This window comes from Cydia fagiglandana, chromosome 12 (assembly GCF_963556715.1).
Source record: "Cydia fagiglandana chromosome 12, ilCydFagi1.1, whole genome shotgun sequence".
Classification (NCBI taxonomy): domain Eukaryota; kingdom Metazoa; phylum Arthropoda; class Insecta; order Lepidoptera; family Tortricidae; genus Cydia; species Cydia fagiglandana.
Window position 1 is genome coordinate 2,239,976 of NC_085943.1, and position 27,478 is coordinate 2,267,453.

Sequence of the window (27,478 nt, forward strand, 5' to 3'; positions counted from 1 at the left end):
TTACCCCCACGGGGGTAATTACCCCTAGGTTAAGAACCACTGCTCTACACGATGGGCCAACGCCGGCCACTCCAAGGGACGCATTTATGCGTTAGAGTGAGCAAGTGATATTGCTATCTCATTCTACCGCATGGCTGCGTCCCTTGGAGTGGCCGGCGTTGGCCCATCGTGTAGAGGAGCCATAATAAGTAATTGTATTTTGATGTGATATTAATCTGACTTATAGTCGACGTGTATATTAGATGAATTAAATATATTATAATTTTAATACTGTTTTGTTATGTCATTTATTTTTCCTTCCATTTGAGCCCATTTGCTGAAAAGTAAATGGATTAATGTTTGTAGTCCAGTATCTAGCCTCCTCCACACTCGTGCGCGAATCGCGGCGCGAAGCCGCGAACGCGAGTGTGGCGTCGATTTTCGCAGACAGCGAAATCGACTCCACACTCGCGTTCGCGGCTTCGCCCGCGATTCACGCGCATAGTCTGGAGGGGGCTTCTGAGGATGGATTTGAAAAAGCGGCATTCGATTTTCGTGGTTACAGCCGTGTAGTGTCGTCCCGTTTTCTTAAATTGATTTGAAAGGGACGACACTACAGTATTGCCACTGTTTAATTCCTACCCTTTTTTGTCAGTTGTCAAGCCTCCTCCACACTCGTGCGCGAATCGCGGCGCGAAGCCGCGAACGCGAGTGTAGCGTCGATTTTCGCAGACAGCGAAATCGACTCCACACTCGCGTTCGCGGCTTCGCCCGCGATTCACGCGCATAGTCTGGAGGGGGCTTCAGACTATATAAGTAGAGTTAGACCAAGAAAAGTCTGCAGCGATTTTGATAGCCCACGCAGTGCAAGTGTTATATTAAACGTCAAACTTCTGTGATATTATGACGTACAAATAACACTTGCACTGCGTGGGCTATCGAAATCGCTGCAGACTTTTCTTGGTCTAACTCTATATTTCCGACCAAATGCAACATGCAGAAATGGCTTGTTATCTCCGTTGTTTATAAGCTTTCTACAATCAGGTATCCAGTTCATTCCTGTTACAATTTTGCATCACAAACAAAGAATATAATACTCACTAGGAGAAGAACGATAACTCCATACAAAAAAATGTCCCCTTCAAAAGTTCGTTTATACTACTAGCGCTCGGTAGGATACCATTGTAATTAGAATTGACAACCCGCACTACGCAATACCCTCAACCTTTTGATAACCCTTGCAAATTGCAAGACAGTACAATCAAAAAGGACATTCGCAACAAAATGGCATTCGATTTTAGTTTATTTAGATATATAATTGCTGACTAAATATAAATTCGATCGATCGCCCAAATGCAGCAATGTAGGAAATCGCATTGCATGCGATAATTGGCGATATGTGGAGACAAAGAGTAGTAAGTGGAGATGTATAGATGGTCAAGCAAATCTTGTCAGTAGAAAAAGGCGCGAAATTCAAATTTTCTATGAGACGATATCCCTTTGCGCCTACATTTTTCAAATTTGCCGCCTTTTTCTACTGACAAGATCTGCTTGACCAAGTATAACTTGCAACAAATTACGAATTCTCTGTTTGCCTCTCTTTCTAATATCACCATGTCATTGTGTCATATTACAGTTATGGTCGTATGTAGATACTTGTGTCTAAAACGTACGGTGACTAGAACGGAACGTAACGAATATTGCTTGTGCTATTGACCTCATTTAACTTAAATTATCTCATTTTCTTATACATCGAATTTGAACCTTGTTGCTTTTAATATAAAGCTTACTTTTTAATACAAATTAATTGGAACGTGGATTTGTCTTTGATTCATTTTGATTATACGTGTTATTTTATTTTGTGAATAAATAAATATGGCACCGAAGCAAAAGTTCGCTGAAGGTAATAATTGTGTTATTTATTCGTAATATTCTATTAACTTTGTCTTGTTTTACAAGTGATTCTGTGATTCATCCGTTAAGAAAACATTTCACATAGATTCTTTCGTTTTCCAGGTGAGAAAGTACTGTGTTTTCACGGTCCTCTAATTTACGAGGCAAAATGTCTAAAAAGCAGCGTTACCAAGGACAAACACGTCCGTTACCTAATACATTACGCAGGATGGAACAAAAAGTATGTATTTCAGTAATTATTCTGCTTGTGAACGTTGTAATGAAGAACATAACCTAACATTTTGTAAACGGCTTTTTCAGTTGGGATGAGTGGGTTCCGGAAAGCCGTGTATTGAAATATAACGAGGCTAATGTGCAGCGGCAGAAGGAAGTGCAGCGGGCGCATTCAGCCCAGCCCGCAAAGACCAAGAAAAGTAAGCTAATTTATGTTGGTTAACGGTTAGTTACCGATTCGCCGGATTCTTGTTTCGTCGTCGTCGGATGATGACGTACTGAAATAAATCCGGTCCGGCGAAACATGAATCTGGCGAATCGGGATCTAGCCCATCAAATTGTTTGATAGGTATGCTTTGATTCCTTATGAATCTTAACTTAGAATACAGTGGGAAGTATAAATTGTTTAATTTATTGTTATAAGGTATTTAAATTTCGAGAGTCTAGTAGAAACAGACTGTGATGTCCATTTTATTTTAAAGAACCCCTGAAGAAAGTAATTGGTGACCCCTGGCCTGAACCCTTAACCACTTATGTCTGAAAGTGGTACAAAGCTGTTGTGATGTTTTGCTGAATTTCTAAATTGATGGCTAAGGGTTAAGTATGCGAAGTGTGTAAAGTGTTAATTATAATTATTTCCACAGCTCCGGCAAAGGGTCGTAAATCTGAATCAGCTGCAACGGCAACACCTGGAAAGGAGGAGGCAGCTACACCGGCCGGTATGTTACTCTGTTACAGCCTAATAAGTGGGTTTTATCCATAGAAGGTAGGATCCTGTACAAGTGCTATATGTGTGCCTCCATGAGGGACAATACATATGCAATATGATGCTATGATTGGTCAAATTTATTTGTTGCCCACCATAATCCATACTAAATTTACGGTGGGGAATGAAAACAATGTGTGGCTGTGACAAGGACAAACAATAATAGCTCTTTTGCTGCTACTCCTTCTGAAAGATACATAAGACTATCTTGTTTGGTGATTTCCTCTCACCCCTCATGCCTGATCCAGTTATATACTATACTGCAAAACGTAATTCAAGACCAAAAAAAGTAAGACAATGTTGCCACTGCAATAATTTGTTTCTAAAATAGTAAATTCGTTTTGATAAATAATCATGATAAGATTATTTATTCATTAGTAATTTTAGTAGTAGTATGTAGTAGTAAAATACTTTATTGTACAAAAATACACATAAAACATGAAAGAACACACATCATTAGTACAAAGGCGAACTCATCCCTTTCAGGGAACTCTTCCAGTTAACCCTTGAGCAATTGAGGGAGAATTGGAGAACATTAGACATAAAAGCGGTACTAAATGGCTCCTACTATTTAATAAAGTACTTTTATTTACTTATTTTTACATAAATACAAGACACGCTAGTAGAAAAGTGGCAACATTTCTTACTTTTTTTGGTCTTAAAATAAATAAAACCATGAATCTAAACTGCAAAACGTAATTAGCAGTTTAGATTCATGGGTTTAATCAATGGTTTCACAGTGTAAACTACAAAATTTAACTCATTTAATACTTTTGATAATGCTATGAAGCAAATTTTTGTCATAATTTAATAATATCAGACTAAATATGTACTTTTTTTTATTGGATAATTTTATACCTATTTGATATGACCAATTTATTTTCCTTGTTAAAGTATTTTTTTTAATATCTAACACTCCTTGAATGCTTGATGTCTTGTTAATGTTCTAACTTGTAAAGTGATACTAACCTGTGAGTTGTTCCCTGCAGCGGCCACCAAGGGACGCAAGTCGGAGGCGGCGCGCGACGAGTCCCGGGCCTCCACCCCCGCCGGTACTGACTCCCACTATACTCTGTCCCCCTTATTCATAAACGTTTACTAAAGTTGACAAGCCGATAATTAATTGGTATGATAGAAAGGGACAAACGATTATTATCGGCTTGTTAACTTTAGTAAACGTTTATGAATAAGGGGGTGTATCTTTAGGTAATATAAATAAAAGTAAACAACACGATCAAATAATGTAGGTTAAAGTCAGGTCGTTCTGTGATCCAGGCAGTTTTGTAATTGGTCGGTTAATCAACAAATGTTATAACTACCCAAAAATGTACAAATTGTTTGTTTACTTTTATTTAAATTCCTAAAGATACAGACTATAGACCAGGGGATCCCAACCTTCTCTGTGGCCTGTCTAGGCATTAAAGTTCAAAAAAATAATCATATAGTATATAATTCTTTAAACACCTGGAAACATTGCCAGACTATACCTACATTAAAAGCTGAGTTACCCCAGGGGGTCGATTTATGAATTTCGACCGCTCGATTTCGTGTATTTCGTTCAATAATATATCCACTACTATGCATTTAAATTCTACTAATAGAATTGAAAACGAGTGGTCAATACCACTAGATTCCATATTCCATAAATTAGCATTACGCCGTTTTCCACCGATTTTCGAATGGCGAAATCAAACGATCGAAATTCAAAAAATCTTCTCCCAGTTGAGTCCCGTTTTTTTGTGTTCTTCAAGCCTGTTTTTCTATACCAGTACGATACATTGCAATGGTTGGGAATTCCTGGTCTATAGTTCGTTTTTTTAGCATTAGAAAAAAGGTAGACAATCTTGACGTGTCTTTTTATTGAATAACACTTTTGAAAATTAAGTCACGGCAAATATGTAGCAAATATGAATCATATACAATCTTACTTTCATAAGTAATAGTTACTTACTGATTTTTAAAAAGCGTTTTTCAATTAAAAGACACTTCAATATCGCGTAGGCTTTTTCTAATGCTAAAAAAACGAATTCAAAATTCATTACTAAATTTCGTGACTGTATAAAACTTGTTGACAAATAGGTCTTATTTCAAGTCAAACCCACAAAACTCAATAAAGCCTGTTCAAGCCTGTCCATTCAAATCTGACAACAGTCAAGGAAGATTTGAGCGTTAACTCTTTGGCGTGGCATTGGAAGTGTTAAAGCGTGTTGTTCGTGTTAAAGGTAAAGATGCAGAGACGCCGGCGGCGGGCAAGGCCAGCAAGACCTCCAGCAAGGACGCGCCTGCTGACTCAGGCTCCGACCAGCCCAAGTGAGTCTATAACAGTTAACCTATACCCGCCACCGCCATCCTGGCCGGGTCGCCATGTGAGATGGGACGTAAAGACAAACACTATCTCAGGAGTATAGGATATGAGACTTATGCTAGGGTAAAATAGTTATAGGGTACATGTGAGAGTGTGCGTGTCATATATGGTGCACACTACAGTGTTACTGATAGCCCCCTCGGAAGAGTTATCATGGCGGCAAAGGAGACAGCCGCCCACGTCATTCTTGAATGCCCAGGGGTGGCAGAATACCGGGTACAACACCTCATCGGGGTCTCTCCCAGAAGTCGTCGGCAACGTCAAGGGTCTGCTAGGGTTCTTGGTAGAGTTGGGTTGGCAGGAATAGTGCCGCCAACCCACCACGCAAAATAGGCGCAATAATATGACGTCGAATTGCGGAAACCAAGCCCGCGAGAACCTATATAACAGTTATCCTAACCATTTTTTTTTCAATTTATTTTTTCTTTAATTTTTTTATTTGTATGTTATCTAAAAGTTGGTACTTATAAGTAGAATGTAAATGTTTCAAAAAACACGCGTATGATCGTAACAAAAAATGGTCTACAGTACAGAGGGCCCATAAATCCGTACACGGCGGGAACAATTTTATAAATGGCGGGAAAAAATTGATGAAATTTGAACTTTATGTCATTTTATTTTAATTTTAAGGTCAAATTTCTTTTATAAATTATCTCGAGTTATCAATTTCTTCCCGCCGTGTACGGAAATGTTCCTGCATCTTTCTGTACAGTCGCCATCAAATATATCGGAGCGGCCAAGGCGCTCACTAATATCTGAACACGCCTCTATTGTCAAGGCGATAGAGTGCGTGTTCAGATATTGTGAACACCTTGGCCGCTCCTATACATATATCTGACGGCGACTGTATCATCGTCAACACCGTTAACTACCAACTTATTTTATTATTTAATTTTTCAGGAAAAAACGGGGCCGCCTGGACTTATCCATTGAATCTGAAGAGCAATACTTAGCTAAAGTAGAAGTTAAGATCAAAATCCCCGAAGAACTGAAAGTCTGGCTAGTCGACGACTGGGACGTCATCACGAGACAGCAGAAACTGGCCATCCTCCCGGCCAAACTCACCGTTGAACAAATTGTCGACAACTATCTAGCGTTCAAGAAATCCAGCAAAACGCATAACCAAGCGAAGGAATCCGTCTTAGTAGATATTACTGAAGGTATCAAAGAATATTTCAACGCTACTTTAGGATCTCAACTCTTATATAAGTTCGAAAGGCCTCAATACAGTGAGATATTGCAAGAATACCCCGATACACCAATGGCACAAATATATGGTGCTATACATTTGCTCCGGCTGTTTTCCAAGATGGGTCCAATGTTAGCATATACAGCGCTTGATGAAAAGTCGCTTCAACACGTGTTAACTCATATACAGGACTTTTTGAAGTATATGGTGACGAATAGATCGACTTTGTTCAATCTCCAAGACTATGGAAACGCTACGCCGGAGTACCACAGGAAGGTACAATAGTATTTACATTGTAAGCCGCCTGGATGTTTGTATAGAACAAAAAGTGTGCAGCAGAGTCGAATAATTGAAAACAACTGCTATTACACTAATAGGGACCGTGCGCGTTGGAGGATCTGCCATCTTGTGGCCTGAATCGGAAACATATGTGCACATGTGTATTGCCAAAGCAAGTGCTACCATCTACCGTTCTCGTCGGTACTTTTCCTTTGCATAGTAGGTTCTGCCATCCTGTGGGCTACATCGGAAGCATAAACGACACATTTACGCCTCGCGCCAAAAATCTGACGGCTTCTATGCTGCCCCCTATAGTTCATGCACGGGCACTATAAGTTGTAGTTCTTTGAAACAGATAGATTAATCTTTCATATTTATGTGGTGGCCGAAAATCGTGGATTCAAACCTCAGTTGTGCTGTACAGAGCAGAAAAAATCGTTATCGAAAAAAAAATGCAAAAGGATCGCTAAAAATCGGTCAGGATTTTTATCATACTCAGACAAGAGGATAAACTGGCGCCAAATAACAAAACTTCCGTGAGACACAGACATATTAAATATATTAAGAACGGGTCACTCACGTATTTTAAGTCGAAAAACGCTCGACATGTTTCACTCCGTACCGAGGAGTGTCATCAGGAGCTTGCGTTGCGTTGCGTAGGTGGTTGCGTTCTTAATATATTTAATATGGCGCCAAATACTTTTGAAGTTAACTGTAGCATTTATATTTATTTACAGTCCTAGTAGTAGTGTACTAGGTACAGAAGATTCACTCTCTAACAAAACGTGTCTGTTACGATCAGGACAGATATGGCCGCTAGGTGGCGACAGCGCCACGCGCGGCTTATGGCTAGCCACCAAAATTGGTGTGGGACGGATGTACTTGTATTTACTGTATTTGCCACAAAGGTGCCATCTACGCAGAGCTTTGCCTAATATTCCCTATTCGGACGCTTTGGCAAGAGAGGCGTGTTTAGATATTTGTAACCACCTTAGCCGCTCCAATATAATATATTTGAAGGTAATATATGTACTTTTAAATGGTTTTAGCATCATTTGGGTTTTACATGCCGTCATCTTGCTTTATTTAACGCCATCTAGTGAATCTTCACAGCTTTTTGTCCTTTGGTGCAAATTGAGTGCACTAGGTGGCATTACAATGCATCTCGATCGGATCGAATCATTGAAAGTGAAATACTTATCGCTAAACCCACGGATTATATTCAATTTGTTTGGATATTAGCAGTCGTTTTTACAAAATATATACCGGGTGTGGCCTGTAACACGAGCAAATAATTAAAACATAGATTGTACTCCTCAAACGATGACACTTTTGTTCAAAAACTTTTAAAAATTATGAAGTTATTAGACTTCCTATTTTTCATACAAAATAAATATTATCTTCAATGGACGCCATCGCCACGCCATATCATTGTGGTTGACGTTGCTTGTCACGCCTTAAACATAACAAAATTCGCAATACATTGCGTCTCAGAATAAACTTTAAAGTGTATTAAAAATCAAACCACAAGTTATTTTTAAAAGTCGCTGAACAAATGTTGGTCAGTATGAGGAGTACAGCCTACAGTTTAATTTTTTGCTCATGTTACAGGCCACACCTGGTATACCTACTCACCTCTGTTATAATTGTTAAAAAAACATGATTATATTTTAAAATTTTAATTTATTGCAGAAATGAATTTTGACCATACTTTTTTTACTACAAAGGCAGAGAAAAGCAATGTTATGAAATTTTGTGTCGTTCTCAACAAAAAGGTACTTTCTTTGTTGGTTCTTAATAGGCAACTAAACTGGTCAACTGATGAATTAATTAACTTTAAAACGGACAAACTAATGCTTTTTAGATGACAACGTCACATTCGGGGTTCTCCTGTGGTTAACATAAGTACTTTATTTTGGTACGGAACCATAAAAACAAGCAAAACCGGGCTGGTTCGCTAGTTTAGCTTAATTGACTGAATATTTGAAGTGAAAGTAATCAATGTTAATATTGTTGAAAATAATTCCTGTAATGTAAATTAGGATTAGGACATTGATATTATTTTAAATAGGATAACGAGAAAATTGGATACATTTAAGGTCAAAAATATCAATCGGGACAGTGTCAAAATTATGTGAACACTAACTTTATTCTCAATATTTTATATGTATTTTTGACCTTTATTGTACGTCACAGTCGCCATCAGATATATCGCAGCGGCCAAGGTGTTCACAATATCTGAACACGCACTCTAACGCCCTGACAATAGAGGCGTGTTCAGATATTTATGAGCACCTTGGCCGCTCCGATATATCTGATGGCGACTGTACCTACCTACCTACCTAAGTAGATAAGTGTTGTGTAAGTCTAAAATGTATTTACTAAAATACAATATTTGTGAGATGTAGTGTAAGCAAAGAGTTATAGGTTATAAAAGAGTTTTAAAGTCTAAGAAAAATTCGTGCTTCGTATTTGACAGCTGATGCAAGATGGCGCTGTACACCTCGTACATTATGCGGTAACCCTGCTTGTCAAAAATTGACATTTGACAGTTTAGTTTCCACGAAACATGGCGCCATAAAAGCGCTATTTATAGTCTGACAAAAAAGTAGAGATGCACCGGATATTCGTTTACTATCCGGTATCCGGCCTATTCGGCCATTTTTTTAATATCCGGCCGGATACCGGATAGTGACCTACTATCCGGCCGGATACCGCATAGTAACATTGCTTGATTTCGGAGTAAACTAATGAGATTTAAGAAACAGTCTTGATCATAATCGTACTTGTTTATTATTTTAAAACAATTTAAACATTCCACTGACTTGCACGCGCACTCATTTCGAACCTAGAAATGTGTCCGCGCGAAAGTTCATTAGAAACAGGTTAAACCTGCGGAATGCGCACCTGAAAAACCGAAATGTAGTTAAGTAGCTAAGTTCCGCTGGCCGAATATTCGGCGGCCAGATACCGGATATTCGGCCGATGGTCAGGCCGAATATCCGGTATCCGGACAAACAACTATCCGTTGCATCTACAAAAAAGAGTAGAAATTATAAAGTGGCAATACTGTAGTGTCGTCCCGTTTTCTTAGATTGATTTGAAAGGGATGACACTACAGTATTGCCACCTTTTAATTTCTACTCTTTTTTGTGAGTACTTCAGCTTACTTCAGGGCACTATTTCTTAGATTTTACAAATTCTTTTGGTGTAAGTTATTTCATATATTTCTCTTTTTATTATAGTACCGGTTAGTAAAGCATGCGGTATGAGTTTGCCTTGGAGGCAATGATAATTTGGAATAAATCTCTTTACAGTATTATTGCCTTTTTTTGCGAGTACTTAACTATAAAATAAAATATGGTTTTAATTGTACCGTTTTGTCGCAATGCATGATTTATGCAATCCATGCCAAATTGCAGCTTTCTAGCACTAACGATCACGGAGCAAAGCCTCGGACAGACTGACGGACATGGCATAACTATGAGGGTTTCTAGGTGACTACGAAACCCTAAAAAGAAGTTCCGTTGAATGGGATTTGCAACTGCTGCGCCAGGATATGAAGTCACACGCCAATGACCGATATATCCGCACCGCAGGTCCAACGCCAAAGACGGATTAATCGGTCACAGTCCAAAGAACAACTTAGACCTACGTGCATATGCATAAAGTTCAATTTCAGTTTTGATACTTCGGTGACGTGGCGTCCGAGTGACAGCTTTTGTGTTTGACATGGCGTCGAAAAGGTTAAACGATATAGAACACTGCAGCCTTTTTATGGTTCCGTACCTATATGGTAAAAACGGGACCCTATTACTAAGACTCCACTGTCTGTCTGTCTGTCACTAGGCTGTACCTCATGAACCATGACAGCTGAAATTTTCACAGATGTATTTCTGTTGCCGCTATAACAAATACTAAAAAGTACGGAACCCTCGGTGGGCGGGGCCGACTCGCACTTGTTTTTTAAACGGCCACAGTTTTATTTATTTACCTACTGTGCTAAATCCAGGGGTCACCAACTGGATCATGCTGCGAAACCTTGCTGACGCCAATGCCGCGACCGCTGACTCATACTTACCAACTTATCTCTGCCGTCAACACACGGCAGCTCTCTTAAAATAACTATAAAGCAACATGTTAGTCACACGCATTGGCAAATTTGCACGGTAAAAAACTAGCCGTATTAAGTTGGTAATGTAATATGTACATAATAAATGTTCTGGCGCGGAGTATAAAATGGTAATTGTTTGGTTTGTATTGCTTTGGCGCCATTGGAGTTATGCGGAAATAGTTCGAATATAAACCCGGTAAAAATAGCACGCTCCGGCGGCGTCCAGCTTCTAAAAATTTGCTACTGATAACTATTACTCTCTGCGAGCGCGTTTGGAAGAGTGAAGCAGCATGATCATATCTAATTAATAACGCTTGTGAACATGCAATTCGATATATCGTCCCAAAATAACAGAATTAATAACGGATATTTAAATCTGAAGTACGCTCCCGGTTTTTCAATATCAGATGGCTTACCGCGAATACTGAAGTTCGCAAACTGCGGGCATCTTTATCTGTCACTAATTATGCCGTAATTGGAGTAAAAGAGAAAGATTTACGAACTCCGGTGTTCGGGGTAGGGCCGCCCTCACAAGTAAAAAAAAATAGTAGGTACCTACTTAGAATTCGATTGATTTGTTGGGTCTGGATGACTGATAGGTCGGTCTTTACAAATAGTATAGCCTGTATCAGAGGCTAAGCTTGCGAGGTGTTTCTAAATGATTTGACCACAACACAGTTGTTAAAATAAATAAAAACCGGGCAAGTGCGAGTCGGACTCGCGCACGAAGGGTTCCGTACCATTACGCAAAAAACGGCAAAAAAATCACGTTTAATGTATGTAGTGGGGCTCCCACTTAAATGTGTATTTTATTTTTAGTATTTGTTGTTATATGATGTTGGCAAAAGAAATACATCATCTGTGAAAATTTCAACTGTCTAGCTATCACGGCTCATGAATTACAGCCTGTTGACAGACAGACAGCGGAGTCTTAGTAATAGATAGGGTCCCGTTTTTACCCTTTGGGTACGGAACCCTATAAAAAAGCCGCGCGCCGTGTGCTGACTATTTTGAACACCTGGCCCGCTTATCTACTTCTTCAGCTGACTGTACCTAACAGTCACGTAGTTGTTGCATTCAATCAATATGTCGCCATCCAGGAAGCGCTGGTGGCCTAGCGGTGAGAGCGTGCGACTTGCAATCGGGAGGTCGCGGGTTCAAACCCCGGCTCGTACCAATGAGTTTTTCGGAACTTATGTACGAAATATCATTTGATATTTACCAGTCGCTTTTCGGTGAAGGAAAACATCGTGAGGAAACCGGACTAATCCCAATAAGGCCTAGTTTACCCTCTGGGTTGGAAGGTCAGATGGCAGTCGCTTTCGTAAAAACTAGTGCCTACGTCAAATCATGGGATTAGTTGTCAAGCGGACCCCAGGTTCTCATGAGCCGTGGCGAAATGCCGGGATAACGCGCGGAAGAAGAAGAATATGTCGCCATCCACATATGGTCACAGACCGAACAAATCATAAACAGGAAAATAACTAGCGTAATAAATACGTTTTAATCGTTAAAGCTGAGCGCTAAATAGCCAGGGTCCACGACTGCCTTAAATGGAAGAAATGGCGGGCCGAGGTCGCTTGCGAAACCGAGGTCCGACGACAGCTGGTGGATGCTTTCAAGTAATTTGGACACACTTAGGTTTGATGCGAAACCTAATATACCGTAGAATTAACCTTTTGGACGCCAATGATCGCTATATTCGCACCGCAGGTTGAACGCCAATAACTGATTAAACGGCCACAGACCACAGAGCAACTAAGACCTACGTGCATATGCATAAAGTTCAATAAGATAAGATAAGATTTCTTTATTGTCAAAGCTGTGTTGGTACATAGGTCTTATAAATATTACAGAAGTCCATCAGCTTGCCCATTTCGAGTGTACAATTTTATTATAAACTAACCTAATGCATGCAAAAAAACAAATAAACAATAACATAACATCATATCATAACTATTAATTGTCTATGTATACCTACATAAAATATTCATTTAAATTATAGAAACTTTTTGTTAACAGCCATTTCTTGAGCTGGTTTTTAAATCTGATCCCCTCTTGGGCCTTAATGTATTCAGGCAAGTGATAAAAATTTTTATTCCTGAGGCATATGTGCTCTTGCTTAGTATAAAACTAGACGATCTAATCGTACAAACATCATATTTGTATTGCAATCTTATATTATTTTTTGAGTCACTTTTTTTAATAAATATGTCATTTTGTTCCTTAACTAATACACAAATTTCCAAAATATAGATAAATGTCAGAGTTAATATTCCAATTTCAGTATTGACACGGCCCGCGGAGCGGGCGCGTGTCCGGGTATGAGCTTCCGGGACTTACTTTTCTATGACATGACAGGTGCTTCTTGCTGACGTGCTTCGTGCTGATCACGTGATGCTTTCCATAGAAAACAGTGCGCTGGAAGCTCCGGCCCGGACACGGCTCGGTCTAACGTGAGTCATCCTTTACGTTAGTTTGTGGCCGATAGGTGGGACAGTGGCCTGATAAACCACTGGTCTCACCTACATCTAAGTTTAAGTCCTAAAGATAGTTATTTAAGTTAACTTAAGATGTAAGTTTAATGTAATAGTAAATTAAATTATGGACCCAAACAGTAGTCTGAAATAAATGCATTTTTTTTACCTAACTTAATTCCGATAGCTAGCAATTTTGGCCCAAAACTAGGTTATATCTCGTGGCCTGGTTTCCGCAACTCGACGTCATATTATTGCGCCTATTTTGCTTGATTGGTTGTCGGCAATATTCTTGCCAACCCAACGCTACCAAGAAGCCTAGCAGACCCTTGACGTTGTCGACGACTTCTGGGAGAGACCCCGGTGAGCCGAGGTGTTGTGCTCGGTACTCTGCCACCCCTGGCTCCGTAGACAACATGCCAATCACGCAACCGTCACTGTCACACTAATATGGAAGAGAGAGTATTGATTCGATGGAGAAGCGCAAGCGATCATCACCTTGGCTAGGGCTTGGGCATTCGAAAATGATGTGGGCGTAAGTAAACTCCAAAAGGCCCATAACCTGCCCATCAGTTAAGAACACCTATTTACTGATGGGTAGGTTATGGGCCATTAGTTGTCTGAAATAAGTTTTTAATTTTCTTTATCGTCCTAAATTTCTGGGCTGTACCAAGATGACCAGCCGGCGTATTATGGTTAGCTTTATCTATCTTTATCCACGTGATAAAATAACTGTCACTTTTTAACACCGTCGGATAGAAAGTGACGGACACCGTTTTATCACGCTGTCAGGTAGACAAGAACGACCATCATAATTATCATATCCATACAGAGTTTGTTATACGGTATACATATAAATAGTAACTTTCAGGAAGAGCTAGGGCAAAATAAGAAAATCTGAATATGTTATTATTGGGCACTCTTTATTAACACTACGTTATTGTTGCCAATGTAATTTGGCAATTCTATTGCTGTTAGATTCATCCTGCTGACAGAGTACTTAGTGACAAGACGAGGCAGAAATACCTATAATATTTTAAGAAAACAGTTTTTTTTTTACATTTCAGGTAAAAGTTCTAGACCTAGTTTTTTACAGCCTAATTACATTAGTTGACAACCAGTTAGCCACCTTTAACTTGGAATTACGATTGAAGGTGGCTAAGGCAACTATAAGAGTCAGACCTAGAAAAGTCAGCAGCGATTTTGATAGCCTACGCATTGCAAGTGTTATTAATAAGTTAAAATTTCATTTAACTTTGACGTTTTTAAATAAGACTTGCACTGCGTGTGCTATCACAATTGCTGCAGACTTTTCTTGGTCTAACTCTATTGGGACTGTGCCCGGCACATGGGACATAAATTTACGTTACCTAAACCTCTATTTATAACGTGGTGATCCTAGTGCTTCGACATGCTAATGCCCAATAGATGACACCCTGCTGTCATCTCTATAGACAACGACTTAAGTTTCAAGATGGCATGTACTGGGACCGCGTCGAGCACCAGTACCACCACCGTACCATACCTATGTTTGATACTTATCAAGATTCTGAAGAAGCTCAAAAGTTAAAAAGGAAAGGTACATTCACCGTGACATTAACAGTGTATTAAGAGCCAACAGGAGTGGTCATTTCTCCATACAAACGTATAACGTATACTCGACTGTTCCTCAATGGGTTTTGACTTTTGATGCTAGAGCAATGATTTTTTCAACACAGATTAATATTGTCGATATCTGAGTCGGACCCTTTTGCTTTTTTTGATATTTTTGTTTTTTAAGGTGCTAGAGCCCTTCAAAAATGGCCAAAATGGCCTCATTGGCTATGCCGCAATGAGAGGCGTAGTACATATTCAAAACTGATATCCATTAGCCAAAAAAGCAAAACGGCCCGACAGAGATAATTTCATAATCATTTAGATTTCCTTTGGCTACGATTGGTTAAGTTTTGGAGGAGGAAACAGTCGAGTACGAAACCTCGATTTTTGAGATTTTTACGCAGGATTTTTCGCCTTGTCCTTATCGCACTAGTTTTTGGAGCCGCTTCCGTATATTTACCTAAAATATTTAAAACTCTTCCTTGTCACCAACAAAATTCCTATAAAACCGCTAATCGCCTGGAAGACACATGGCCCCCGGCTATTTTCGGCGTCGTGCCTGAAATAACAAAGATGTCGTCATCGGCCGCGTACTGGATACATCACTGATTGCATCCTATACTCGTACAAGGGTAGGAAGACGATACGTAATGGCTCCTCTACACGATGGGCCAACGCCGGCCACTCCAAGGGACGCATTTATGCGTTAGAGGGAGCAAGTGATATTGCTATCTCATTCCACCGCATGGCTGCGTCCCTTGGAGTGGCCGGCGCTGGCCCATCGTGTAGAGGAGCCATAAAGGATGACTATTAGCTAGACTAGGCCGCGGATCGGACCAGCCGGCCTAGCCAAGGTTACAATCGCTATCGCTTCGACAACGAAAAGCATTATGTCTCTCTATCACTCTTCCATATTAGTGTGACAGTGACAGTTGCGTTTCGATCGCTACGGAGCGTAAGCGATTGGCATCTTGGCTACGCGGCCTGGACCGACATTTTCTATGACAGCTAATCGGTGATCACGTGGTGATTTCCATAGAAAACGAAGCGCCGGAAGCTCTGGCCCGGGCCCGGCCTGGTCTGATCTGACTCAACTCATGTGAAAGAATGTGCTGAACTGTTGGAATGGTCTTGTCTAAAATAACAGCGTGTCGTCATCGGCCGCGTACGATACATCACTGATTGCGTCCTTATACAAGGGGAGGCAAACAATACGTAACTCATGTGAAAGAATTTCTCTCAATGCTGAACTATTAAGGCCCAAGTACACAGTGGTTAACGATGGGCCATGCCAAGCTACTGTCATGGGTGACTGTGTGAACCCAAGCTACGACAAGATCCCCGATTGAGCACCAGCACGATAGACAACTGATGGCCAGTCGTCCGCCATTGTATGCCATTACCGTACACAATTGCGATGGCTTTTGGACCATCCTTGACCACTGGCGGCTTTAGAAGGGTCTTGCCTGTTATAACAGCGTGTCGTCATCGGCCGCGTACGGACACATCATTCATCATCAGTTGATTGCGTCCTATACTATATGGCCTATTGGTCCAATATGTTGGGACAACGTGTAGAGGGGGTATTGGTGTCGGTTGGCTTTTGGCGCGCGGGATAGCGATGAGTTGGCCGCGGTGTCGGTTTTTCGGCCGCACATCAAAGGGATTGGCCAAGCGATTGCGGTACGCATCTACACGTGGCCTAATCGGCAGTCCGTGCTTGGACGCAGTCGAAGGTGGACGTTCATGCTTTTTGTGTTTTTTAAAATTAAAAATGATGAATACGTGGCCACGTGTAGTAGCGTTCCGACCAAGGCACGGCCAACTCATGGGCCAAGCGTTGGCGGAGCGTTTGGCCAACGTGTAGAGGAGCCAATAGGAGGAGGAAAACGATAGGTATAGGTACGTAACATACAAAAGAGTCTCTCTCTTTAACTCTAAATGTAGAGAGATTTAGAGTCGCGTTGCCACAGCCAGTCTGTATAGAGGGGGGTAGCTGATGGCGATAATGAAGAGTGTCTTTATGTCCTGTAATTAGTGGTGGTTGCCTTGTTGGCTACATTTTCTAATCCCAACTAAAATGATATACTTATTGGATGAAAAAGGAATGCTGTGGTCGTTGAAAACACACACTCTCAGACTGTATACGTGCCTATAATAGGCTACAATAACACCTTCGTATCGTTCAGATTCAGAGGGCCTACCGCGACCCACGTTCGACGTGCTGCCTCCCTCTCACACTTACGTACGAATTTACACGCGCGACAGAGAGGCAACACGTCGTACGTGCTTCGCGGTAGGCCCACTGGTTTAAAAGAAAAAAGGACTTATGCCAAAACTAGTTCCGGTTAATATCCCCTTCATAAGCACGACGATACTAGAGTCGCAAAATGAGTTTCCTCCTATTAAGCCCACTTGCACCATTCCTCTAACCCGGGGTTAAGCGGTTAAACTGTTATTAACCTAGTGTCAAAATGTATGGCTAACCATGGCAACTCCTGGTTTAACCGGTTAACCCCGGGTTAGTGGAATGGTGCAAGTGGGCCTTAGACGGTGTGAAAAGCAATTTGTCATGTGGCAATAGCAAAACTCTTGTAAACAGGTACTTATCATTTTAGAGATTTTTAGAATCCTATTACGCTTCATTTTGTTCCATTGTGACTCTTTTATAGTATTCTGGACGTTTTGTTCAGCAAATATGGTCCGGAAGTTCTAGTGTGACTAACCTAACCTTGTGGTGTCCTCCATAATTATACTTATTATGGCTATTTTTATAAGACGTTGACGCCATCAGATAAACCCAAGGTTTTCTATTTGGAAGGAAGACATAATACCTAGATATGGAAAGTCAGTGTTTTTCGTGACAACGACTAAAGTAGCTGCATCAAATAAGGCCCGGTTCTTAACTTGCCGACTTCCAAAATTTCATACTTTAATAAGTATTGAATGGGTTCAAATTTTGCGTCGATTTCCGCTAGTACAGTTGACATCAAAGATATGTTTACATTTTTCGCCTTATTACAAAGGAGAGGTGCAATTGAAAGTGTAAACATGTCTTTGACGTCGACTGTAGCATAAATAAAACAAAGGGCCATATTTCGTGCATGTCTTATTTATAGCAGTGACAACTGCTTGCCAAATAATAAAGCTGAGCTGCTTCAGCAAGCAGAAAAAGTCACGCGTAGAAATGGAAACAGTTGCCCAGTTTACGGATTTGCAGTCTTTGCCGCCCTAGGCCCCATCAGGCCCTATAGCCGCCCCTTTCTCAGCACCCATTATGTATTGACTACATTTTGAGTTTTTTCTTGTATCATTAGCGAATTTTTTGTTAAAATTTGCCGCACCTTATATCTTGCCGCCCTAGGCCCCGGGCCTACTTGGCCTTAGGGCAAATCCGCCACTGAACGCCAGCCTTTAGTGTCTTATCATTAACCAATACCGGGTGTGCCCCGTAACACGAGCAAATAATTAAAACATAGATTGTATGTACTCCTCAAAATGTGACACTTTTGTTCAACAACTTTTAAAAATTATGAAGTATTTAGACTCCCTATTTTTCATACAAAATAAATATTATCTTCTATGGACGCCATCGCCACGCCATTATCATTGTGATTGACGTTGCTTGTCACGCCTTAAACATAACAAAATTCGCAATACATTGCGTCTTAGAATAAAATTTAAAGTGTATTAAAAATCAAACCACAAGTTATTTTTAAAAGTCACCGAACAAATGTTGGTCAGTATGAGGAGTACAGCCTACAGTTTAATTTTTTGCTCGTACCTATTACAGGCCACACCCGGTATATATTTAAGTGGATAAACTAATATGTACATAACTACACGTACTCCTTGTTTTCAATACAAGTGTTTCCAAACCGTGACATATTCACAATAATCACATATCGTAATTACGCCACGAATTCCTCGATGCGTCGGTGACTCAGCGTCCGTGCCAGCTGCGCCGACCCAGAATCTTTTTAAGGTGTTGCCTTTACCTAAGAGCAAATACTTACAATTATGTACTGAGTACGCTATTAGCATATGATTTGGTGTATGCTCCCCCCAGCAGATGGACGAGGGATCCTCTCCCGCATAGGGCTATACAGCCACGAACCACGAACGCATGTGTCGTTACCGGGATGCTGCTTAAAACATCTGACACGGATGAAAAGGCCTATTAATATAATAGTTGGTAGTAGTAGTAGTAGTAAACACTTTATTGCACAAAACAAGTACATAACACAGAGAGAATACAATAAATGTGTACAAAGGCGAACTTATCCCGTTAAGGGATCTCTTCCAGCTAACCTTTAAGTAACTGAGAGATACATATGAAATGGTAGTCAAACTAAGATAAAATGTACATGACGGCGAGACTTAAAAGAAGTAGCTAACCCTAGGAACATAACTTAATACAATGTGATGCATTAGGTGCAAAGGCATATACATATATAGATATACGAAACAATTACATGTCCATAACAATATTACTGATTACTTCTAAATAAATAAATATATACATACATATATATAAATACATACAAATATATAAATATATATAACCGCACAATCCTACCTACGTGTCCTTCAGTTGACATTTTGTGTTATTGCCATAACCTCATTAATTTTGCCTTCAGCGACGCTACAGACTGACACTGCCTTAACGGGGATGGCAACGCGTTCCATAGCTTCACAGAGTGTATCGTGAATGACTTATTGTAAGACCGGTGTTTGTGGGGAGGAATGGCGAGCGATAGATCCGCACTAGATCGCAGCCGGTGGTCACTACCATCCGCCAAAAACCTAAACCGTTCTGCAAGGTAAGTTGGAGAAGAGGGGCAGAACAGCACCTTATAAAGTAGAGATAAGATGTGCAAGTCTCTACCGGCGGCGGATAGGTAACCACTCAAGCTGAGAACGGAACGATGAAACATGGTCAAATTTTCGCAGGCCAAATATAAATCTTATGCAGACGTTCTGCAGGCGCTCCATCTTATTAAGGAGTTCCTCATTAAGGTCCAGGGTCGCGATGTCCCCATAGTCCAGAAGAGGAAGCAAGAGAGAGCGGGCAAGGACGACCTTCGTACGAAGTGGGAGAAAATTTTGTAGGCGCCGCAGGGAGTGCAGTGAAGCGAAAAGTCTTTTGCTGACCTCGGTAACGTGAGCTGACCAGGAAAGAGTCTGGTCCATGATAATGCCCAAATTCTTGACAGTAGAGGAGAGGGGAATGTGAGTTCCATCAAAGAAAATATTGGGTATTATCTGACCAGCCAACTTGGAGATGAAATAAGCGCCACCAACCATAATTGCCTGCGACTTCTTAGCATTTACCTTTAGACCAAACGACTCCGCCCAGTCACGAATAGAAGTCAAATCGTGATTTATTTGGCTTATCAACGACTCGACATCATCAACGCTAGCCGCTGCGTATATCTGCAAGTCGTCTGCATATAAATGATATGACGAAGTCAGAGATTTCGTGATACCATCAATGAAAATTGAGAATAGCAGTGGGGACAGCACACCACCTTGAGGAACACCAGCCGTAATTTCGCTCCAGTCAGAAGTACTGTCATCAACCTTGACTCGCTGGCGCCTCCCAAAGAGATAGTCTCGGAACCAGGCCAGTGCCAACGGGGACATGTTTAGATTACGCAACAGAGCTAACATAATATCAAAGTCAACTGTGTTAAAAGCGCTGCTAAAATCCAACAGGACTAACACCGTCAACAGGCGGTTCTCGATATTCAAACGAATGTCGTCGGTCACTTTCACCAAGGCAGAGACAGTACTATGTCCCGGGCGGAAGCCGGATTGAAGTGTGTTGAAGAGGCTGTAACGATTGAGATAAGAGGACAGGCGCTCATTCGCAAAGTGCTCAATGACTTTTGAAAGGATCGGGAGAATAGAAATAGGACGATACTGGGAGAATGACGTGGGACTAGGGACTTTAGGAAGTGGGATAACCTGAGCAAGTTTCCACGTGGTGGGAAAAGTGCCAGAGGAGAAGGAAAAATTAATTATATGAGCTAAAATGGGAGCAATATCTTCCGCCACGAGCAAAACCATGTCCAAGCTGATGTTGTCCTGACCAACGGCCTTCGTTTTAATTTTTTTAAGGATAGTAAGAACCTCCTGCGGTGAAATTTTGTCGAACTGGAACAACTGTGTATCGGGGCGTGGCGTATTATCAAGCAGGGATAGAGTTCGTTGCTTTACAGAGGAATCGAGCTCCACAGGAGAAACGCTAAAGTGGCGGTTGATGGCATCTACATCCAGAATGTATGTAGTTGGTAATTAAGTACTTGGTAAAAGTGGCAGATAAGGCCCTAATTCGACTTGCTTTTAAGTATAGAGATACTGCTAAGTATGCGATAAAAGTCAAATTTAAGATTAGTATATATTTCATATTTTTAATGACAAACAGTTACTTTCTGACGCAACAGTTTAGAAGGGAGCAAAGTTTTTATTTAGTAACATTTTTCAATATTGAATAAAGAGCGTAGCGAGGGGGTCAAGGCACAAAAGGCGAGGGGGTGAGGATTAGGTTAGAGTTAGACAAACGTTGCTGCCGAGTCAAACACGAAATTTTTCATCACACCAATTATGAAAGGTTTGGCTTGGCAAACCGCGAGGTTTGGCTCATTGTGGCGCTACCGCCCTTACCATCGCGTACCATCCTTAATAAGAATAACTACTTAATTCTATGTAAAATCCGCCATAAAGCACGTCACACACTGCGAAACCTTTTGTTATGATCAGCTGTTGGGTGATTCAGTTTTCCTCTCATTGGCAAGCCGTGAATAGCTGTGGCTGCTTATCAAATGTGTCGAAAGCCAAGGTGGTACGAATTCTTCTGAATTGGGTCAACGCAGCAGGTTAGGAGGAATTCAGAATACGTTGAAGATGTTATTAATTATTTTCCTTGAAATCTATACTTTAAACACAGAATTATTTATGGAAAAACCTTAAGTCTTTTTCAGGCTAAGGCTATATTATACTAACGGAAAATGTTTATTAAAATGGAAAATAATTCGCAATATCATTATTATCATTAAGGCTAAAATTACTTGTGACTCTAGAATGAAACCTTAGGAGTACTTATCAATATCTAAACTCTTTGAATTTTTGTTATACAGGCCCCAATTTCACATCGGTGACAGGTGCGACGAATTGTAAAATCACTGTTGCTGACGTCACAGGCATCCATGGGCTACGATTACCACTTACCATCGGGCGGGCCGTATTCCTGTTTGCCACCATCATTGTATTATTTAAAAAAACTTTATGATATCGGAAAAAAACAGATATTTCTCCTGCGAAGTTTCTGACAATTGTCAAAAATTTAGAAGAATTGTAGGTAATTCTTGACAGGTAATGAGTTATATGTCGAAATTTCGTGACAATTGTAGTGTTTCTTGTGACAATTGTCATAAACATAGCAAGAGAAATATCTGTTTTTTTCCGATATCATAAAGTTTTTTTTAATAATACAATGATGGTGGCAAACAGGAATACGGCCCGCCCGATGGTAAGCGGTAACCGTAGCCCATGGATGCCTGTGACGTCAGGAACAGTGATTTTACAATTCGTCGCACCTGTCACGTTGGTGAAACAGGGGCCAGGTTGAATATTTTAATGGGTCAAAAGTAGAGCTGCAAAATTGATGATCTTAGGAACCAATTTTTTTTTAATAAAAAAGAATGGGTTCCTAAGATCATCACACAGTTGACAATTGGAACACACTTGGTTGGAATTGGAATTGGATGACAGTTGGAATTTACAAAAAAAAACAATGTAAGTATCAGTTTAAAAAAATATAATGGCAGTATTTTTTTTTACATTTCTTCCAAACGAATTCCTAAAAGTTAAACGCTTAGGTAGGCAAACTTTGGTTAGGATAATTAGAAATATTAGAAATTTCAATAAACCATACCACGGCTGTATTTATTTGTAGGGAAGCAATACTTTTTTTGTTAAATAAGTTTGTACGAGAATTATTGCCATTGCATTTGAATGGCTCTCTGGCTTTCAATTGTCTTTAAACCTCAAACAGAGACATTGACATTACAATTTCTATCATTGTAGTGATCAAGAGAAAGCTTTCTGCATATCCCAATTGCCAACTTAATCGCAATTCGGAAGGCTTTTCTTCACACTTATTCTCGGAGCGGGGAAGATGGCCATCTCCTTACGCGGCCGTAAGGCGACACCAGCAACCGCGCGCCGCCAGCTCGCCAGTCGCACCACAGCTCGCGTCGACTCGACATGTAAGTAACCGTGCCATAGTGTCCGTGAAAAAAAAAAGTGTTTTTTTTATTAACGTGTTGGTGGTAAGTAGGTAGTGCAGTGATTCAGGATATTATAGGATTATAAAAATTAGTTTTGATTTTTGGATGATCAATTTGTTATTAAACGCCAAAAAATGATGCGAAATTAGTGCCGGTGTCGATTTTATTATTGTACTGTATGCTTGATATTTAAAGTGTATTTATCTTATTAATTTATTTAATATCTAATTATGTACCATTATTTATGTATTAACATGAAGTAAATAGTTAAAACACGTAAACTTATAACAGTTATAACCGGTATTTCAATAATTAGTCCGGGAAAGCAGCCAGAAATTTTGTAATCGCTCGTTCTATTTTTGAATACCGCGGTGCTTGGTTACATTTCGGGCGGCCAATAGAAACTGTCTATGCCAAAGTTTTGCCGCGCTTTTGGCAGCCGGCCAGAACGTCAGCCAATGGCGAGCGAGCGAGGAGCGGAGGCGGTAGACGCATGCGCGGAGCGGTAGATAAACTTTTTTTCAGCCGAGTTAATTTTAGATGCCAGTAAATCAGGATATCGAGGGGAAATCTTATGAAAGAAATGTTCTGGATACTTTTAAAATTTTAATGCAGCTACAGGAAAAATATGTATTTATTTAGGTGTAGGTATATTAAACGTTTAACTCGTTAGAAAAACTTGTGTTTGCTCGATTGAGTAAACAAAACTTAGAACACGTAATTCGGTATTATAATTTAAATTAAAGTTTAATACTACTGTATGAACGAATAAATCTATTCTATGTATGTTGAAAGTTTAAAATGTTTTCTGATCTTCGATGACGACCGATATCGATCGATAGGTATCCTACTTTTTTATACCTACGTATATACAACGTATTTTTTTTACAACCAACCTAAAGACTTTGACATGAATACATTCTGCCTTGACATAATACTCGGCACTCAACAGGTACGATCACCTTCCCAATTTGGGCAACACGTTTCATTAAGTTGTAATAAGTCGCGATAAAATCAATGCCCGTTATGGATAACCGTAATGTTGTATTATATTCCACTAAGTCAATGCCAGTAAACAAGGATAAGAAATAAAATTATTTAAAAGTATTAACGTATCATGAATTTAAAATACATCCAGACGTTTTGAACTCTTCACTTCACAGCATTCGTGTCGTGGTCAACCCTCCAATATTCAAAATACAATATATTCCCAAGCAAGACAAGGGAATGAAAAAAATCTTTGAAAGCCAGTTATGTTTCTTTTTTAAAAATAAAATAATATTTCCTTTAAGTAAAACGAGATAAGGTTTTAAGGTCTTATTACTTTTTCCACCCTGTATATAATCCGTTTGAATACTTTTATTTCATGAATAACTATCGCGGTAACCGAATACAACATTAAGCATTAAGGAAATTTAGGGATTGTCAACATATGCGTTGGCTTTGAAAATTTTTAAAGTAAATTCGGACACTGTGCCAATAATTGCCACTTTTAATCTTAATTATTCTAAGTTGGAGAGGCGACAAACGGGCTGTTACCTATCGGAATTAGACCGTCAAATTCTGGGACTTTTACATTATATGTACTCCTTTTTGATGAACTCGAGTGAGTTGGCTCTCGAAAAAACTTAATTATTGTAATTATTTCAAAATTAAAACACTTAAAATACCGGAAAATATTTTTACCCTTCAAGACTGAAGCTAAAGTGAATCGAGGTCGCAATCGCGACGCTTTCCTTATTATTTAATTTTATTACATTATTTTTATTTTATTACATTTAATTTAAATACACCTGGCCTTTTCGCGGACTAATAAAACTGCAATGTATATAACTAAGGTGCTGGAAATAATAACTATATGTGAAGATAAAAGATGCGGCCTGCAATAACCTAATGATTACGCGATTAATTAGCGGATTTAATTTTAATAATCCCCTTGACATAGCAACTTCATTAATTAAGTGACAGGTTATCAAACTTATCAAATATTGTAAAGAAAACCAAAAATAAAAATATCAAAGCCCACTACTCAATAAAATAAAATAATTCATGGCCCGTGTCGAATTCATCTTTCAAAGTGAAATTAAATCATTTACCAATGAAATGACGCATTTGGACGCACCATAGACCTTGGATCTAGCAATACCAATCCGTTGCTCGGACCAATCAATCTCAGTAATTAGGGCGGTATTTCTAATCGACCATAACTAAACACAAATAGATAATTGTTAGCTGACAAGTAGCCATTAACTGGGTACATTTTGGACGGTGGCCAATTGGTGAAGCGTCTTGCGTCAGCAATCGTCAGCGCGAAACAATGACAACACAAAAAAAATTTGCACATAATGCATAGTAATTTTATTTATTAAATTGAACTAATAATATATTATGTATGTATTACCGGTCATTGAAGACGTTTAATGTCAAATTGTTTGATGCTAGACGTAAATAATCTTCATTTACCATTGTTGTTAAAATATTTGCCCGTCATCTGCTTACATCCTGTATAAGTTCAAATATGTTATATGATGATTGTTTGGGTTCGTTTTTAGACATACAGGTACATTATTATTTTACTTTCATGCCCTTTTATTTGCAAAATTTTCTTTCGTTATTTTGAATTTTGAATCTTTGGATTAATTAGGGACAGATGGTACTCAAGCACTCATTCGTTTAAAAATGAATATTATGAACAAGCTAAACAATATTTATGGCGTTATTCATAACATAAATTAGCTATGAATCGTTTGTCTTTATCTGTCATTTTAACTTATGTATTTGTAGTAAAGGGATAAAACATAATTAACTAAATCAGGCCCGTAAAGTTTAATGTATGAAAAAGGGGGGTAAAAGAGACTACGATATCTACATAAATATAAAAAGTTGTAGCACATTTCTATGAAAATTATGTAGAAATCCTAATAATAGAATATTTATCAACAATCTTGTGACTATAACGATAAACATTAAACGTATGCAGATAAACAGGCATAATGCACGGATGGAATGCAGAAGATGCAATCGTCACGGCATACGGACGTGCTTTTACTGAACACGGATTATAATATTTCTTAAACGCGATGGCTATATGATAATAGTGGTTCTCAATCTTTCATCCACCATAATTTATGTACAGACGTTACCTTATTATTAAGTACCTAACCGTAATTGTGTCCACCGGAATCATATAGTTCATCTTTACGTAATCGGTAACAGAGAACTAGTAAAATTGTTCGATTTACTGCTTAGATAGCTATATTATTTTCTATTTACATTTATACATAAAATAAACGATCATCCTTGCCGTCTTGCAAGAACAGAAGAAAGGTCTGCTATGTTGATCTGCTATCTCCCATCAGACCTGTTCAAAGAGTTATATGATTCGAAGCAAGAGTTCCAAGCGAATTAAGGTTTAGAGATAGCTTAGCCCAAGCACCCATTAAGCGTTGGTTACTGTTTTTTAATTTTATTAGCCTATTAGAGTGTCCCACTGCTAAGCAAAGGCCTCCCCTACTTGCCGCCATTTGGTCCTATCCTATCCAATGCACAATCCTGCCACTCTTTACAAAATGTATCAAAGTCGTCTCGCCATGTCCGTTTTGGTCTGCCTCTGTCCCGAGATCCATCCTTTGGGACTCAGTCTGTGGCTAGCTTGCTCCTGTGCTCCGAAATTTTATCAAAATATATTTCTTTAGAGATATGTATTTAAAAAAAAAAAAACGTATTTTCAGCTATGTGAGCTACCTGAATTATTGTAGGTATTTCCCCTGGAGGGCCTAATAATTTCTTACCTGTAGGTATAGTTTGTAGCTTTCTAATAGACCCCGACGGCTAATCCTTTGTAACTTATACATGATATTGTAATTGTAACAACCGTTTGAGGATCACAGCGGAAACCGGTCCGGCGTTAAAGGCCTGTGATTTAAGCCTTATGACATTCCTTCTCTGTTGTTACTGACGACGTGCTCACTTTAACTACTTAGGTATATTTACATGTGCTTCTAGTCTTCATCCGCATATTCATATGGAAGCCATTCAAAAGTTACAACCCCATTTTCACCCCCTTAACGTAAGAGCTGAATTTCAAAAGTAATAAATAACACAGCTTAAATTATATCATTTTAAAGACTTGCGATTGCTGGAAATTCCATAAAATAATTAAGGATACATATATGTATTCTAATCAGGTAATTTATACGGTGACCTCTTGCCATCAGGCGGGCCGTATGCTTGTTTACCCCTGTCACCGTTGTCTCAAATAAAAAAAAATCTGGTTTAAATATTTGCTCGTA

The 27,478-nt window shown here is 39.5% G+C and overlaps 2 protein-coding genes across 11 annotated transcripts in view; both read left to right on the top strand.

Annotated features, from left to right (window-relative positions):
• Positions 1-1,787: 1,787 nt before the first annotated feature.
• LOC134669421 (mortality factor 4-like protein 1) lies at positions 1,788-10,024 on the top strand. Of its 2 annotated transcripts, XM_063526995.1 has the most exons (7): positions 1,788-1,882; positions 1,996-2,113; positions 2,194-2,306; positions 2,751-2,825; positions 3,862-3,924; positions 5,095-5,182; positions 6,138-10,024. In XM_063526995.1, the coding sequence occupies exons 1-7, from the start codon at positions 1,855-1,857 to the stop codon at positions 6,709-6,711; spliced, it is 1,059 nt and encodes a 352-aa protein (XP_063383065.1). In that variant the 5' UTR covers positions 1,788-1,854; the 3' UTR covers positions 6,712-10,024. The 2 variants fall into 2 exon arrangements, with proteins under 2 accessions (XP_063383065.1, XP_063383066.1); XM_063526996.1 differs by lacking the exon at positions 3,862-3,924.
• Positions 10,025-23,003: 12,979 nt separating this feature from the next.
• The window catches only part of LOC134669411 (tropomyosin-2), a 44,257-nt gene continuing 39,782 nt past the window's right edge, over positions 23,004-27,478 (top strand). For 5 of the 9 annotated variants that reach the window (XM_063526973.1, XM_063526969.1, XM_063526951.1 and 2 more), the window contains exon 1: positions 23,005-23,165. The gene's annotated coding sequence lies outside the window, so the exon portion shown is untranslated. Of the gene's footprint in view, positions 23,166-27,478 lie in introns of all 9 variants that reach the window. The other 4 variants (XM_063526970.1, XM_063526968.1, XM_063526979.1 and 1 more) reach the window with 2 other exon arrangements.

Coding starts and splice junctions, on each gene's coding strand:
- LOC134669421 (XM_063526995.1), top strand. CDS start 1,855: ATGGCACCGAAGCAAAAGTTCGCTGAAG. Junction 1,883..1,995: donor GAAGCAAAAGTTCGCTGAAG/GTAATAATTGTG, acceptor TTCGTTTTCCAG/GTGAGAAAGTACTGTGTTTT. Junction 2,826..3,861: donor GGAGGCAGCTACACCGGCCG/GTATGTTACTCT, acceptor TGTTCCCTGCAG/CGGCCACCAAGGGACGCAAG.